The sequence below is a fragment of the Barbus barbus genome (genome assembly GCF_936440315.1).
Source record: "Barbus barbus genome assembly, chromosome: 41".
In the NCBI taxonomy this organism is placed as follows: Eukaryota; Metazoa; Chordata; class Actinopteri; order Cypriniformes; family Cyprinidae; genus Barbus; species Barbus barbus.
In genome coordinates, this window is record NC_136719.1 from 13089342 (window position 1) to 13107309 (window position 17968).

The window sequence follows — 17968 nt, forward strand, 5'->3', positions numbered from 1 at the left end:
TGATCTAATGTAAAACAAAACAGCATAGTCTTCACTATAACAATTAAACTTCCTTTGTTTCTTATTAAAGCTAAAAAAGTCCTTCAGTCAAGAAAAAGCATTTTGCAAAAGTCACGTTATATGATTTTACTGATTTGCACGTGAAATTGGGATTTTACTGCTAATTCTAGAAAATAAGCATCCAACACTCAAAGACGCTGAGCATTAAATCTTGTTATGATGCAATCAATGAATAATTAAATACAATCAAAATTGTTCTGGCTGCATGCAAAAACAAACATACAACTTAAAACCCAGTGACACATATATTGTTTTGTATGTATTTATTAAATGTTGAATATAAACATAGATTATGTTACGCTCACCAAGGCTTCTTTTATTTGACCAAAAATATTCAGAAATATTATTAAAAAAACATTTTTTCAAATGGTAATATGTAGGGCTGGGTATCGTTCAAAAATTTTCGATACCGATACCTTGAGTTCGATACCGGTTCCTGAACGATACTTTTTTCGATACCAGTTTTATGAAATGAGTTTTAATAAGATGACATTATCTCAAAAAAAAATTTTTTTAATGTTGATATTTATACAGACTCAAAGCCTCATCTCCTGAGCCACTGCACAAAGGAACAACATATATCCAACACAATAAATAAATAATTTTAATAAAGTTCAAATAGTTTTCAGTTTACACATCTGTTAGGCTACGTTTACATTAGTGCGAGTTCATTTTAAAACACATCATCACTTCTAGGTTGTTAAAGACTTAAAGAAATTTAAAATCTTCATCCATTTTCATAAGTGGGTGTTTTATTTTCTTTCACCACATGTTTTATTGTTATTAAATTGTGGTGTAGTATGTCTAATTATTTGAATGCATAAAAACAACTTAGTTTATTTAAATTTATTCTTAAAATAGCCTAATGAAAGGTTTTATTTTTCCTCAGAAATTCTGTGTTCTGTATCTGGTTTTCAAATGAAGACATAAAACATAAATTTAATTTATTTAAATTATTGAAAATCAAAGTTTATTTATTTTGGCAAACAAAGGGGGTTTACTATTAAAATAAAAAAATGGAATAACTGTTGTGTGATAATTTCTAAAAAAAAAATAATAATAAAGTTTTAATTTTAATAGTAGCCTAGTAGTAGCAGTATGTACTGTCCGCTGAACAATATTAATATATTTCTGCTGCAGTGTCTCCAAGTAAAACCGAACTTTTATTTTGACGGGTTTCCGGGAATACAGTTCTGTGTGTATATGATATGACGCAAGTTTTACTCGAATCAAACGGTGAAATGCTCATTAATTGACTCTCACAGCAGGTCTGGAGATGTTGTTCATGTTCTCATTTAGTTAGGCGGCAGACGCTGAAATCACCGCGAGCGTCACGCGCGCTTCAGTCTGTGTGTAGTAAACAAACCGCGCGATATAGAGAGCAGACTGCTCCGTGCGCTTTCAAAACGCTCTCGCGGATGTCAAACACTGATCTATCAGCGCCGCGCCGCTTCTAGTCAAACACACCTAGTGCTGCAGGATTATTGGCTCACTGACGGTGATGAGATTAACCCCTTAGGTATCGAAATTTGGTACCGAACGACAAGACGTTTTTCGATACTCGGTGGTATCGAGGCAATTCGGTCGGTGCCTAAAAAGTATCGAACTCGGTACCCAGCCCTAGTAATATGTTGTAAAATGTCAATTATTACTGTGATGTCAAAGCTGTTTTTCAGCAGCCATTTCTCCAATCTTCAGTGTCACATTATCACATAAACCAATCTGGCCAAAAACTGTCCCCATGGCCAGACATAGTTTTTGTTGTGTTTTCAAATTTTAAAGAAATATTGTGTAAAATAAGAGTTTTTTTACTTTTTAAATATTATTTGCTGGAGTAATATTTGCTAAATAAATATTTGTAGTCGGCACCAATAGCTTCGTGGGCATTACGCCGGCATGTAGCGTCATTGCGCTTCAGGCGTCCTGAGTTCATGTCCAAGCTCACGGACCTTTCCGGATCCCAACCCCACTTCACTTATTGTGTACATACTGTCCTATCATAATAAAATAAATCTAAAAATAAATAAATAAATAAATATTTGCGTCTGCATCAGCCATTAAAAAACAATAAATGTACTGTAAGTTGCTTTGAATGAAAGCAACTGTCATCCTGTATAGTTCAATATATCCCAAACCCTGTGGCACACAAACACTCCGTTTGCGCCCACTCACGTCTGCACAGGACTACGCCTCTATTTCTCTCTCCCTTTCTCTGCCTTGAAGGCAGCATTGAGAGATGGCAGATTTGTCAGTGTCAGCAGACCGCAGTGTTTGCAGCGGCAGGGAGTGGACACACCACTCACTCTGTCACCCACACTCACGCAGCATACGCTTACTCAGCTGTAGGGATTTTATCAGAGAGGGTAAAATTCACATCCATCCTAACTGCTGTTTCTCTTTCTCTGCTGGTCTCTACTCTACCTCACTCGGACCCCGTGACTCTTCAGTCTCCATACACTCCTGGTCAGAATGCCGGCACGACCCCTCTGGTCTACTCTTCGCCAAGACAGCCAATGAACGCACAGCCTCAGAGCCGCCCGGTGAGTGTCTGTGATTCCATGTCATCTTTTCAAATCTGTGGTCATTAGTTGGTGCTGTGTATATGGTACATATAACATACCTTGCGTCATTACTTCCTCTCGGGAAGTGCGCTGCATATGCCATGTACAGCTTGTGGTTTATGTGTTTGTGGATGATCATTCTTACCTCTCGCTTCTTTCTTTCTCTCTGATTCTCCCCCTCTGCCATGCTGCTCTATGCCTTCAATCAGTTTGCCCCTGGGCCTCGTCCTACCCATCACCAGGTAATGTACACAAATGCATGGCCTCCTTTCTCACACCTTATAAGCTTTCTTAGACTAACGTAACACATTGATCCTGTTCATTGCGATCATTTGGAGAGATTGTTTACAACTCCAATGTACTCAGGAACGAGAGCTGGAAATGTTGTCATGGGCCGCAAAACTGTCCACTATGGCAGTGGTTCCCAACTTTTTTTACTTCAACTCCATAGGCTGATATGTACCCCTGGTACGTTTCTGTTTTTATTACAACAGCAGTACCAGTGGTACATATATAAAAAAAAGTTGGGAATCACTGCCATAGTGGACAGCTAGATTGCTCTGTTAGCACAGATCATTTGAATAAGTGTAAACTCTGCCGCTGTTTGACTTTTTTACACGGTTTATAAGCTCTTTATGAGTTATAAGCTGGGTAAAATACCACTATATAGTATGTATAAAAAGTGCACCAGCACACAGCACTGTTTTGGATGTTAGCTAAGTTTGCAAAATATGTCAAAAGCTGTCCTATCAGGTTATGACTGTATCCTTATGCTTTTGTTTTGTATCGTTAGATTTGGTGTTAAAAATCACAGTGTGAACACTAAAGGCTCAAGTATACTTTCTTTACATGTACGCTAGCATATGCACACAGCTGAACACGTAGGCTTTCAAAGTATAGTCCATTTGACGTACGCAGGCAGTCCATCTTTGTCTAGCGTCTGCTCTATTTTTCTCCAGAAGTCAGGGCTTAAAACGGTTTAAAAAATATTAATTTGCGAGTGCAGTTTTTGCTGACTAAATAAATTTGCATGCATGATCATACGCATCTAGTCAGTAAAGCCGGTTCTGTGTTTAGTAGTTAATCTCCTTCACGTGCTTTCAGATGGAGCGGCATTTAATACACAGAGCCGGAGTTCGCTGACAAGCTACGCAATATCGCATTCAAAATCGAAGATGGATTAAAATGCTGATAAATACAAGAAAAGATGAGACAAACGCATGACCGTATGACTGTGTTAAAAGAAATAAAACACGTTTATTCTATGGTACCTAAAAAATTATTTGGTGCCGAATTTTGTTTCTTATTCGAGCCAATCTCTCCTTAATTGATTTATTTATTTATTTTTCTTTGTCCGGAGCCCTGAGAACGTATGACCGAATTTAATAATTTGTTGTTGTTGCTGTTCCTCTGTCTCTTTAGTTTTGTTATCTACTGTGAAACAGCGGCCCGGGACATTGCTGCCACCTTATGGAACAACTGATTTGTATTTGCGACCTGTGCATACTAGGGCTGGGAAAATAAATCAATGCATCGTGAATCAAGAAATGATTCAGCATCGACTGAGATTTTCCGAATGCATCGCGATTCTTTCTCGAGCTGATTGTGAGCTTAATTTTGAACAGCAGATGGCACTGCATGTTTTAGAAATGGCCGTACTATGCTTGTTTCTAAATCCTTACACACACTTGAACCTAAAATAATCATTCATAAAATTCAAAAAGGTTGCAGCGAATTACAAGGGTTGTTCACAGTGGGCTGTTTACATTAATTTTGCATCACAAAAGCATTCTGAGCCGAGGTGAAATTATATGACTCAGCTGAACGCACAAGCGCTCTTCAGCACTCTTCTTCATGAGCATTTGAGTGTGTGGATAAAAAGTAGATTAGAGCGCCATGTGCTGTTAAAATGTAAGCTCAGAATCGATTACAGAGAGAATCGCGATGCATTCAGAAGATCTCAGAGTCGATCCACGAATTGATTCTGCATTGATTTATCGTCACAGCCCTAGCGCTTAAAAAGTATGCGCAGTTACGATACGATACGATACGATACAGTGGTGTCACGGTTTTGTTGTTGACAATTCAGTCAATTGATGTTGAATTGCTGCTAATTTGAAAGTGAAAGTAAAATGCGCACAGACATTTACAAGCTATTTAAAGGGGTCCTATTATGCTTTTTCACTTTTTGAATTTTAGTCAGTGTGTAGTGTGTATGTTTGTGCATAAAAAGATCTACAAAGTTACAAATCTCAAAGTCCACTCCAAAGGGAGATTTCGTTTTTAAAAAATCCCTTTTCAAGAACTACAACGAACGGCTCGTTTGGACTATAAAGTTGTGATATCACAAAAATAAATCCTGCCTACGGAAATTCAAATGGTTGGCGGGTGGGGAGAACGCTTGGTTGAGCACTGCACGTTTCAAAATCGAAACCCGGTGCGGGTGTTTTTATATCATATTTCTGATGGAAACCGACTATTCAGAAAATTTTGGATCTCATTTTCATTTCATCTTGCATGTAATGTCTGGAGCTCTGTTTTGTGTACAGCGTTACCGGGGAAACCTCGCTCTCTCCCGCTCCAACAGCGCCTCCCGCTGGCAGAGAATGAATTTGCATATATATGCCGCAACAAATAGTGTAAGTCTGTGCGTATGGTATAAATAAATTCAACTGTATAACAGTTTCACTGCAATTCATGTTATACTGTTAGAATTAAAGAATAATAAACATAATACATATTACCGTTGCACTTCTGTACATCGTAAATGCAGTTATTTATAAGCTGTTGTTGACATCCCATCTAAAACGTGATTTAGCAAAAAAAAAAAAACAACAATAACTTTACCACTTTAATATGTCTTGCAATATCCGTGCGTGCAAAGGTAGGGGCGGGGCAGTACTGAAACGCCGTCTAAGCTATTTGCCAATCACAACGCATTGGGACAGCTAACCAATCACAACACATTTCGTTTTTCGGAAGGCAGGCCTTCATCAAACCCGGAACTAATCGAGCCGTTTGTGCAAGGCTGGGGAGAAAGGTATTGTAATAATGTAAAACAAAGGTATTGTTACCCCCCCCCCCCCCCCCCCCCCCCCCAAAATCTAGACTTTGTAAAAGAGCATAATAGGACCCCTTTAAAAGCAAATAAAAGCGAGGAAAAGAGGGAAAACTAACGAACTGCCTCGCCATCACAAACTTACTAGAGTAGTGTGTTTTTGTTTGGGGATGGGAGAGTTTGCCAGTTTGCCTGTTACGTTGTTTGGGCTAACTTGTTGAGCACAGTGGCACTGAGAACATTATATTACACACACTGTAAGCTCTTTTATTTTCCAAATGTAATAGGATTAGTCACACAAATTGTTCAGTTTGTAATGTGTACCAAACCGAAAGCCTCGTACCGAACAGTTCAATACAAATATGTGTATCGTTACACCCCTACTGGTGACGAAATTTGCTTAATGCGCACTGTATGCAGACCCTCGGGTACACGTAAAAGCCAAAGTATACTTTGGCCTTAAGTGAACCAGGACTCAGTGTATCATTTTCTTTTTTGGCTTGGACCAAATGAACCAAGAGAATTGAACTACAAGTATAAGCACACCCTTAGACCTCAGCACTCTTCAAATTGTCTTTTGTGTTTCGTAGAAGGAAGTATATTCATACTGGTTTGAAATTGGTGATTAAATGATGACACAACTTTTTGAGAGCACTCTCTTTAATGACTCACAAATAGTTGTTTCATAAGTGACACTAATAATTGATCATGAGAATAATGGTCCGTTGTGGTCATGCATTGTGACTTTTTGCTGAATTTGACATTTTTATATTGATTCCACAGAGTGATTTTTGGCAGTATCTTGCAATCCATTTACTCAGACAGCATTTTGAATTAGGCAGAAAAACAGTGAGACAAATGAGATAATCTTATCAAAGAGGAAAGAAAATTACACACGTTTAGAATGACATGGATTAATAAAAAAGAGTGAACTGTACCTTTAAAACATCAAATGGCAACACACTTAAGTCTTGTAATGTGTATAGTTTATTAGACTGTTTGCTATTGTACGGAAGCGTATTGCATTCACTTGAGGAAAAAAAATCTACTCTGTTTTTCTGAATTAACGACTTAATTATCTCAGAATTACGAGATAATTTTTAATGAAAAAAAAAGTTTTTGCTCTGTTTTTCTGAATTAACGACTTAATTATCTCAGAATTACGAGATAATTTTTCATTAAAAAAAAGTTTTTGCTCCGTTTTTCTGAATTAATGACTTAATTATCTTGTAATTCTGAGATAATTAAGTCGTTAATTCAGAAAAACAGAGTATATTTTTTTTTCCTCAAGTGAATGCAATACGCTTCCGTAGTATTGTGAGCTTAAACTGTTGCTCAAACAAAACAAACCATTTTGTTCAGAAGTAATAGCCAGGTGTGGGTAGTAGTTCTTGTCTCTATTAGTTTCATGATCTACTACTTTCAGGGATCACCCTGTCTGGCTCTTTAAGCAGTTTTGACACACAGACAGAAACGCGCACATTCAAAAATACACGTGAAGGAACATATGCAGTTCAGAATTGTGTAATTTCATTGATTTTTGTAGATCGCTGGGATGTGTAATTCTGCCTAACTCCACAGTGATGACCTTTTAATTGACATCTGAATCTTAAGGCCATGTAAACATTAAGTTAAGGTCAGAATTTAGGCTAAAGGTTATCCTTCTCAGTGTCAAGTGAACATTCACTGTGTAATACAAGGAATCTCAGCTCTTTTTTTTTTTTAATTATAACTCACTATGCCCTAAATTATTTACTTGTAGTACTACCTGTGGTTTTAAAGAGAACGTTCATCCAAAAATGGAAATTTCTGTCATTCCAATTTTAAAAGGCTTGCTTTCTTCCATGAAACACCTAAGGAGAAGTTTTGTGGTATGTTCATGCTACTTTCTTCCATACAATTTAGTTGCGACCAAATGCTGTCAAGCTCCAAAAACAAAACATCAAAGCATCATTGAAGTAGTTAATACTACTTTTGCACTGTAATTCAAGTCATATACGGTTGTAGCTTTGTGTGAGGAACAGACTGAAAAGTGAAACACTGACCAAACATCTTGCCTTGAAAAAACTAATTGTATCAAAAAGAGAAGCTTTGACAGTCTGCTTGAAATATCTTCTCAACAGAATTTTCCCTTTAAGTAAGTAAAGTTAACTTTACATAATGAATTATTGAATAATTTTTTTTAGAATTACGTCTTATTTAATTCTGCATTGACATTTCTTGAACCCCATATGCATTTAATACTATCGCTATGTGTCTTCATCTGGGTGTGTTGTTCCTTGTCTGAATTATTATCCTGTGATTCATCCCACTTACAGTGAGCTTTTAACTTCTGTCTCTTTAAATATTGTCACAGGAACTGTTCAAGCCTATTTATCTTCCATCTCGTTTTATCAGTTTGTTGTGAGAGTCTGTGAGGGTTAGCGGATTTCAGGTCCAGTTTCTTGTGCGTTTCCACATAAAGATGATGTCACTTGGCTACTTAAAAAGAAGAGCATAGTGCCCTCTTGTTTTGTAAATGGCTTTCCCTGAAGGAAAGGCTCTTTGCATGCTCTGTACCGCAGATCTCTCCTTAAGTGTGTGTGTTAGTCTCTCTCTATCCCTCCATACCAATTAGTGCATTATCCCATTAGCTTCTCTCTCTTTCCTGCTTCAATATTCAAGGGAGGATTCAGACCCATTCAGGTAATTTGCAGTCTTGAGGAAATTGCATGGCATGAAGTCCTCGTTTCTCTTTCCACATCATCTTCCTGCTTCCCAGCCCAGTCAGCTGCATTGCAGCTACCCACCCCAAAGACAGTAGAATCCTCCATTTCAGTTTACCTCTCCTCTGTATATGTTCATGTTGGTCTGATTGATTTTAAAGTGCTTGCTGTATTTTTATTTTGTTAGGGTTGCATGTCGGCCGGTTTCTTTATATATGCATTGATTGTTGATGGATGGATTCACTGCTCTGCAATGTTGTAATGCTCTAGGAAACATGACTGTTAAAATGCAGACATTGAGACTCTGTGTGACTGTTATAGGAGGATTTTCATGCTGCTTTTCAGCTGTTAGACACATTGATTTCTAACAGCGTTAATGTCTTCAGTGAAATTAGTGACATGTTTATTGATGATGGGTGTTTTATTGCACCAGTGGTAATAAATACCATTCCAAAAGGATGCAATTCAATTGTTTTAATTAAAACATATGGTTGATGAGTACAATGAGAAAAAACATTGTGCACCAAAAAAAAAAAGGGAAAATTCAAATAACCCAGTATGTTGAGGATTGATCTGCTTGTGCTGGAAGAGCAAAACACTGGTGAGCTGAATCGCTTGATTTGCCAGCAGGTTAATTTGCAACATCTGTCATTCAAATGTTTGAGCAATGGTTAGATTTTAAAAAATGTTTTTTGAAGGAAGTCTTTTATGCTCACCAATGCAGCATTTTAGCCTAAAATACATTAATATTGTGAAATAGTATTGCAGTTTAACAAAAAAAATCAGATTTCTTATATTTCAAAATGTCAAAGCTGAAATTTCAGCTGCCATTATTCTAATCTTCAGTGTCAGAAGATCCTTCAGAAATTATTATAATATACAATATTAATAATAGTTAAAAAATTGTTGTGCTGCTTAATATTTTTGTAGTCCAGAATCATTACAGCAATTTTACTTTTGACTCCTGGCTCCGTAGATCCTGAAGTTGACATTTTTTGGTATGTTTAAGTAGGTATTATTTGTGAACCATAAACTGCTTTTACAAGCTGTCACTTATGTCATGACCCAAGAACCAAAGTTTCATTAACCATATTTTAACATAAAATTAATTATGAAATAATTTAATGATGTGATGAAAGAGTATTGCATTAATATGTTGACTGTTGTCTAAAACTGGACAGGATGATTTGATTAAAACAGCTTTTGTTCTTTTCATTAAAAGCATCATTGTCTCTGTGCATGATAGAACGGTCAGAAGAAGATCTGCCCCACTTTGTCCTTACAATTCATGTTTAAAAAAAAAGCTACTTAGCAGAGTGATATTAAAATAATCTCTAAGCTCGTAATGATAACTCAATAATATGATGTGGCATTGAGACTGTCAAGAACTCTTAATAAAATGGACCACAGAACTATTATGTTCAAAGTAGTTTCAGGCCAGGGATGGAAATTTAGTTAAAAAGCAATCAAAATTGTGGGCAAAGCATTTAGAGGCAAATTATTACATTCAGACTTAAAAAAAAAAAGTTCTTAAATTACAACTTGTTTTGTCACTTTCAGTTTTAGTTTAATCTCATTAAGAATTTTAGTATGGTACATCACCAATTTTTCGTTGGATAGATTATATATGTGTATTTTACATTTCCCTTGGTTCATCTACTGTACCATCTTTTAAGGGTACATGTGATGCTTGGCCTAAAGAAGTTATCTTAAAAGGCACCGTCATGTCGGCTACCTATTTGGCACGGCATTTTAATTGGAAGTGTGCCAAATGCTGCCTCTGTAGGTATCATCTGTGGGAGTTAGAGTAATGATGCATCTGCAGATATTACAGCCACTGTCTGTATTCAAAGAGCAGCATGCTGTCCTTAAGGGAACTCTGCTCTTTTGGCCACACCCACAGTCTCCAATTACTGTGTGTTTTGGTGTACTGTCAGCATCAGAGAGTTCAAGAAAGACTGTTTTCCTGTGACAAGCTTCTCCTATCCGCTTAATAATTAAAATCCTTTTCACATCACCGTAACTCACTGAACTTTAGGGTATGCTGGTTCAGACATTGTAAATGTTTGGGATCTTTTTAATTAAAGGTTTCTGTTGGATCAATCAGTCTCAAGTGAAACGTGCTTCATGTGATCTAAACTTGTTTGCTTACGTTTATTAATTCAAGAATTTAGCTCACGGCTGTAAATATATTATTGTCTGATGGTTGTCATTAAATGGGATGTTAATATGTACAAATGTTTGGAGTTGGTAGATTTTATATTTTATAATGTAGTTTATTTCTGTGATGGTAAAGCTGAATTTTCAGCAGCCATTACTCCAGTCCTCAGTGTCACATGATTCTTTAGAAATCATTCTAATATGCTGAAATGTTGTTTTCAGAGTTGAAAACAGTTGTGCTTCTTAATGCATACACTCACCAGCCACTTTATTAGGTACGCCTGTTCAATTGCTTGGTAACACAAATTGCTAATCAGCCAATCACATGGCAGCAACTCAATGTATTTAGGCATCTAGATGTGGTGAAGACGACTTGCTGAAGTTCAAACCGAGCATCAGAATGGGGAAGAAAGGGGATTTAAGTGACTTTGAACGTGGAATGGCTGTTGGTGCCAGACGGGCTGGTCTGAGTATTTCAAAAACTGCTGATCTACTGGGATTTTCACGCACCACAATCTCTAGGGTTTACAGAGAATGGTCCGAAAAAGAGAAAATATCCAGTGAGCGGCAGTTGTGTGGACAAAAATGCCTTGTTGATGTCAGAGGTCAGAGGAGAATGGGCAGACTGGTTAGAGATGATAGAAAGGCAACAGTAACTCAAATAACCACTCATTACAACCAAGGTATGCAGAATACCTTCTCTGAACGCACAACACGTCGAACCCTGAAGAAGATGGGCTACAGCAGGAGAAGACCACACCGGGTGCCGCTCCTGTCAGCTAAGAACAGGAAACGGAGGCTACAATTCGCACAGGCTCACCAAAATTGGACAATAGAAGATCGGAAAAACGTTGCCTGGTCTGATGAGTCTCGATTTCTGCTGCAACATTCAGATGGTAGGGTCAGAATTTGGCGTAAAGAACATGAAAGCATGGATCCATCCTGCCTTGTCTCAACGGTTCAGTCTGGTGGTGGTGGTGTAATGGTGTGGGGGATATTTTCTTGGCACACTCTGGGCCCCTTAGTACCAACTGAGCATCGTTTAAACGCCACAGCCTACCTGAGTATTGTTGCTGACTATGTCCATCCCTTTATGACTACAGTGTACCCATCTTCTGATGGCTACTTCCAGCAGGATAATGCACCATGTCACAAAGCTCAAATCATCTCAGACTGGTTTCTTGAACATGACAATGAGTTCACTTTACTCAAATGGCCTCCACAGTCAACAGATCTCAATCCAATGGAGCACTTTTGGGATGTGGTGGAACGGGAGATTCGCATCATGGATGTGCAGCCGACAGATCTGCAGCAACTGCGTGATGCTATCATGTCAATATGGACCAAAATCTCTGAGGAATGTTTCCAAAACCTTGTTGAATCTATGCCACGAAGAATTAAGGCAGTTCTGAAGGCAAAAGGGGATCCAACCTGTTACTAGCAATGTGTACCTAATAAAGTGGCCAGTGAGTGTACATTTTTCATGGTTCTTTGACAAACATGAGGTTCAAAAGAGCAGCATATTTTTTTAAAATAGAAATCTTTACTGCCACTTTTGTTAAATTAAATGTGTATTTCCTGAATACTTTAGTTTTTTTCTTTCATACTGACCCCAACCATTTAAACAGTGGCATATCTATATTTTTTTAAATCAAAAATAGCTAAACCTAAAATTACAATATGGAGCCAACAAGCTTTTCTGAAAAGATTTCTGTTTTCCATACACGCACACAATGATAATTGTTTAAATGTGGTTGTCACTCCTAAAATGTAACAGTGTGACCTTTGTATATAAAACCTAATTAAGCACCCAGAATAGGAGTGACACCCGTATTTAGCCGCAGTGTGTACGTGGCCCTTATGACTCGTGCATTTCTGCAACTGTTAATACACTGATTTAGTGGGAAACCGGTTGTCAATTTGTTTGGATGAAAAATAAAGATTCACTGTTGTTGTTTGGCATTGGTACATAGTCACAAGTGTGAGAGCTTGTGTCAACAGGTCTATTTGAGGGATTTATTAATAGGAAGTTCTCTTCATAGTATAGCAAATAAGCTGCTTTAGTTTACAAGTTCTCTTCAGAGTTGAAAAGAAAAAGCACCCCAATGTGAAACCATTGTAACTGAAGCCTACATACTTTTATATAGTTTTAAGTGCATGTTACTTAGGAGGATGTGTTTTGTCTTTGTTTCTTGCATGCTTTTAGTTAAATAGTTTTACAAATATGTTTACTTCTTCAGTGGACTTCATCTTAGATACACAACATGGCTGAAATGTTACACTGATCGGTTTGCTAGTGTTTCCAAAGGTGAGCCACATTACTGATCTCTCCTCTCTCTCCTCACAGTTTTTCCAGAGGACGCAGATGCAAACGGCGCGGTCCACCATTCCAAGCAACAACCCTCCCATTCGGCCCACGTCTCAGACCCCCACAGCAGCGGTCTACCCCCCTAATCAGCCCATCATGATGACCATGGCTCCCATGCCCTTTCCTTCCCCACAGACAGCGCAGTACTACATCCCTCAGGTCAGACGGCACAAGACTGCAGACAGGAATCACATTACATTTACTATATCTGGACCGTGTGTTTACATCAGGATGTTTTAATGTGCTAGACTTTGTTTGTTGTGTTATGTAGAAATTTGATTACAAATTAGATTTTTCCGGTTAATGTATTGTTTGCAATTATATTTCACTCATTTGTCATGTGATTCTACAGTACCGTCACAGTGCTCCTCCATATGTGGGGCCTCCTCAACAGTACCCAGTCCAGCACACTGGACCCAGTACCTTCTATGCTGGACCCAGTCCAGGGGACTTCTCTGCACCTTATGGTGAGTTTAGCAACCTCCTTTCCTCCTTGTCGGTCACCTGTAGATTGCTGTTGACTTTCTCATCTAGTCTGCTGACTCAACCCTCTACATTGCCAGTAAATCACTCGCATATGTGACTAAATTTTCCCTCTGGGCGACTAAATGATGACTAATATTAGCCAATGGCTAATAAATTCTCAGATTTTACTCGCCAGTGTGTTAGTTGGAGGCTAAGTATATAAGTTTAGCACAGATATATTTTAACTCGCCGAACACTATGACTGTGTTACACATAGTCACTATGACTATGACTGTCATAAAGAAGTGGCCAAATATTAAAGATTAAGTGTACGTTTGAATTAAATGGTGCTTGGTCAATATTAAACAGTAATGTGTAAAAATAATCGTCAGGCAGCTGGCTCTCCTGCAGGCCTTTGTTGTTATGCGTAATCTACATTAGCTCTATTGTTTATAATACATTATGTATTTTAGTAAAACCATATGATTTCTTGCTTTTGATACTTTATTTGAACTAATTATTATTACATCATTGCTATTATATATGTACTTTAAGTCATTTTAAAATTAAAATGTCTAATTAATTGAGTTTTACAGTTTTATCTTTACCAAATTCTGTTTTCCATTCTTTTCTGGATTCCATTTTAATTGTTCCATTAAATTTTAATAATAAAAAGCATCTCCAATTAATTGATTTTATATTTAAAAAAGTATTTTTTCAGAAATACTGCACATTTACATTTTTCACCTAAATAAGTTCTGGTAAATACTTCTTTTAAAAGGTGTTTTTTGATTATAATTGTATTATTATTAGACTAGAACAGGTGGATAGGTTGTCATTCTCACACTATAATACTGAACTGTGATTTGAGTGATTTGGACTATGAGATGGACACTTGCTGCTTGCACTCTCTTGCACTTCACTTTTGCTTTAAAAAAGGATTTCATAGAAATTTGGATTTCATTTGGTTTAATAAAATATTTTAAAGTAAAATTGTTGATTTTTTTTTTTTTTTGCGGGAAATTAATCGTTTAGATTAACCGATTAATCGGAAGATTAGTCGATAGATTAATCAAAATAAAAATAGTCGTTAGTGGCAGCCCTAGCTACATGTAAACGATGTTCTTTGTTGTATTTTCCTGCCAAAATGACAGCATTCCTTTTGCAATTCTTCAGCTTTTAAGAACGTTTTCCGGTAGTGGGCGGAACTAATGCTCAAACCACGACAATCTCATTGGCTGGCGCTCACCTATTATCGTCCCTGTTTTGATTTCAGCAAATCAGTTCGAGCGAACGCAGACAGCCTGATTAATACTCATGAATCTAGCAGCTCATTAATCCTTAATCCATTAATCCTGCGTTTTATATTGTTCTTATTAATAGAATTCTTCTTTCTCTTCTTCTTATTATTATTATCATAATTATTATTATCTTATCAGTATCATTGTTAGTGTTTTATTTATTTACAGAAACACCGAATGACCGAAAAAGCACCACCACCAGTCCTAAATTCAGTTAAAATGACTAATATGCATTCATACATGGTTACCAAGTTTTAATTCTAATTACTAAAGTTCTATCATTAAATAATAGGCCTACGTGATTATCATATTATAATGCTTGACTGACTGATGTTAACAGTATACTTTCAGATATTTAAAATAAAAAAATTTAATAATATTTTTAATGTTTGTAAAATGTGTATATATATATATATATATATATATATATATATATATATATATATATATATATATATATATATATATATATATATATATATATATATATATATATATATATATATATATATATATAAAATATACACACACACACCACGCATACATACATATATAGTATATTTGTCTGGCGAATAAACTAAAACATTTACTAGCCTTTGGCGATTCAATTGCCAAGGTGTCCGTAGAGGGTTGTGATTTGCTGTTTACTGTGTTAATGTTGTTAATGAAAAACAGTTTTTTAAGATTTATCATGCAGATGTGAAGGTTAGTCATATTCATTAGTTTTGGTTAATTAGTTAAGGTTTTTTTTCAGTTGTTAAGGTTTTCACAATTTCACTAGCTGACATATTTTCAGAAAATTACGAAAAATGTGGCATATGATTGTGAGCAGTGTACTTTTATGTGATTTCCTTGATTTGTGATTTACTGCAACAACTATATAAATTATAGTTTTAAAATAAAATGTGTAAAAATCGATGCTGATAATAGGCAACACATTATCGAATTTCAAACATTTTTTGGTTTTATACATTTTTTATGTAGAGTTATATAATTGTTATAAAAGCAAAGCAAATTATAGTTATTTTACAGTTTTTGTACATAAAATGTATAGCATAGCTTATTTATTTTGTTTTTAGATCCTTTAATTTTTATAACCTTTAATGTCATTATCGAATTTAAAACAGTGTTTTGTTTTATACAGGTTTACATACTGTAAAGTTACCGTTATAAAAGGTTTTTTATTTTTCATTATTGCATTCTAAACCATTTTAGTTTTTTTGTGTGTTTGTTTTATATAAGTTTATACAATTGTTATGAGTTTTAATTTCTTAATATTTTATGAATTGTTTATATTTTAAACTTTTTTTTCACATAGCATAGCCTGCATTCGTGCATTTATATTTGAGCTGTAGCTTTTAATTTGCATACATGTTGAACATTAGGAAGAACATTGCAATTATGTTTTTCAGCATATATAGAAATTAAAATTAGGCTTTGTTACACAATTAATTGATTAATCAGAAATAATCAACAAAATTTTCTTTTTGGTGTGAAATAGTTGTTAATATGGAACTTGTCTTGTATGGTTTGTGTGAAAGCAGGACCTCCCTACTATACTGGGCAGCCCATGTACACACCATCTCCATCCATTATAGTGCCTACACCACAACAACCTCCACCTGCTAAGAGGGAAAAGAAAACAGTGAGTGTCATCATTGTGTACATTGAGTATTTTTATAGCAGTATGTAAACTGGAATCCATAATGGATGGACTTCAGGAAATTTGTATTGAAAATATTCATATGTAATTAACAAGGCTTGAGAAATCCTGAAAAGGTAATAGATGATGTTTCTAATACTTTATCATTTAATTATCCATCTCTTTATTGTCCTCCAAGATCCGCATCCGAGACCCCAACCAGGGCGGCAAGGATGTGACAGATGAGATATTATCAGGGGTGGGCGGAAGTCGGAACCCAACCCCACCTGTGAGACGGCCCTCCTCCACTCCTACACCTCCACAGGTAAGACGGCCAATGACAGAGATCAAATCAAACACAAAAACCTATATGCACACATACAGATTTAGCTTGATATTGCTCCCTTTTTTAATTTGTGCACCTTGGGAATCAGCTCTTATGACTTGAGCCAGTAAGTGACCATCCAGAACAGTAAAATTCAGTCTGAACACCATAGCAACCTCACTGACTGACTTTGTAGCCACACTGCTGAAGTTTCCATTCCTTTATAATCAGGAGTTTATCTTCTTATCTAAAGCCACAGCTTATGTCCGTGGGTCAGCACCTTTACTTAAGAGTTTGATCTTTTACCCACAAGCCACCAATTTTATGCTATGCACTTTTAATAAAAGAACTCTAATGAATACTCTTAACTTTTTTCCTTTGGAAGTAAAAGTCTATATATGTTTATTTTTTAGAATGTAAGAAGTTTCAATTTTGCATATTCTGTCACACGTGTTGTAGTTCTGCCTCATGATTGTTTGTGTCATCCTGATCCCTGTGTGTTCCCTTTACAGTGACTCCTCATCTACACACTCTATAGCAGGGGTGCCCAACCCTGTTCCTGGCGATCGACTGTCCAGCAAAGTTCAGCTCCAACTCTAATCAAACACACCTTAAGCAACTAATTAAGGTCTTCAGGATTGCGTGAAAATTAAAGGCAGGTGTGTTTGATTAGAGTTGGAGCTAAACTTTGCAGGACAGTCGATCGCCAGGAACAGGGTTGGGCACCCCTGCTCTATAGTATCCCTCGTTACCAACTGTTTCCAGAAAATTTTGGATGTAATTTTCATTTCATCTTCCATATTATGTCTGAAAAAGCAGCGTTTGTGAGCAGAGCTCTGTTTTGTGTACAGCATTACCTGAAAATCTCTCCCGCTCCAACAGCGCCTCCAGCTGGCAGAGAATTAATTTGCATATATATGCGTGGGACTATGGTATAAATAAATTTAACTGTATAAACAGTTTCAATGCAATTCATGTTATAATGTTAGAATTAAAGAACAATAAACATAATACATATTACCGTTGCTCTTATCTGTACATAGTAAATGCAGTTATGTTTAAGCTGTTGTTGACATTCTATCTAAAACCTGATTTAGCCAAAAACAACAATAACATTACCACTTTGATATTCTGGGGGTCTGAATCTGGCTCAAATTGATATGGCAATATTTGGCAAGGGGCGGGGCAATACTGAAACGCCGTCTAAGCTGTTCGCCAGTCACAACGCACTGGGAAAGCTAACCAATCACAACACATTTAGTTTTTCGGAAGGCAGGCCTTCATCAAACCCGGAACTAATCGAGCTGTTTGTGTCAGGCTGGG

At 36.5% G+C, this 17968-nt stretch overlaps 1 protein-coding gene across 4 annotated transcripts in view; it reads left to right on the forward strand.

The window, feature by feature from the left end:
- The window catches only part of LOC306860756 (eukaryotic translation initiation factor 4 gamma 3-like), a 57719-nt gene that overhangs the window by 12972 nt on the left and 26779 nt on the right, over positions 1-17968 (forward strand). For all 4 annotated transcript variants that reach the window (XM_079402639.1, XM_079402637.1, XM_079402636.1 and 1 more), the window contains exons 4-9: positions 2508-2600; positions 2831-2863; positions 12892-13071; positions 13265-13379; positions 16223-16323; positions 16520-16645. In XM_079402639.1, the coding sequence (XP_079258765.1) occupies positions 2508-2600; positions 2831-2863; positions 12892-13071; positions 13265-13379; positions 16223-16323; positions 16520-16645 (648 nt within the window). The remainder of the gene's footprint in view (positions 1-2507; positions 2601-2830; positions 2864-12891; positions 13072-13264; positions 13380-16222; positions 16324-16519; positions 16646-17968) is intronic.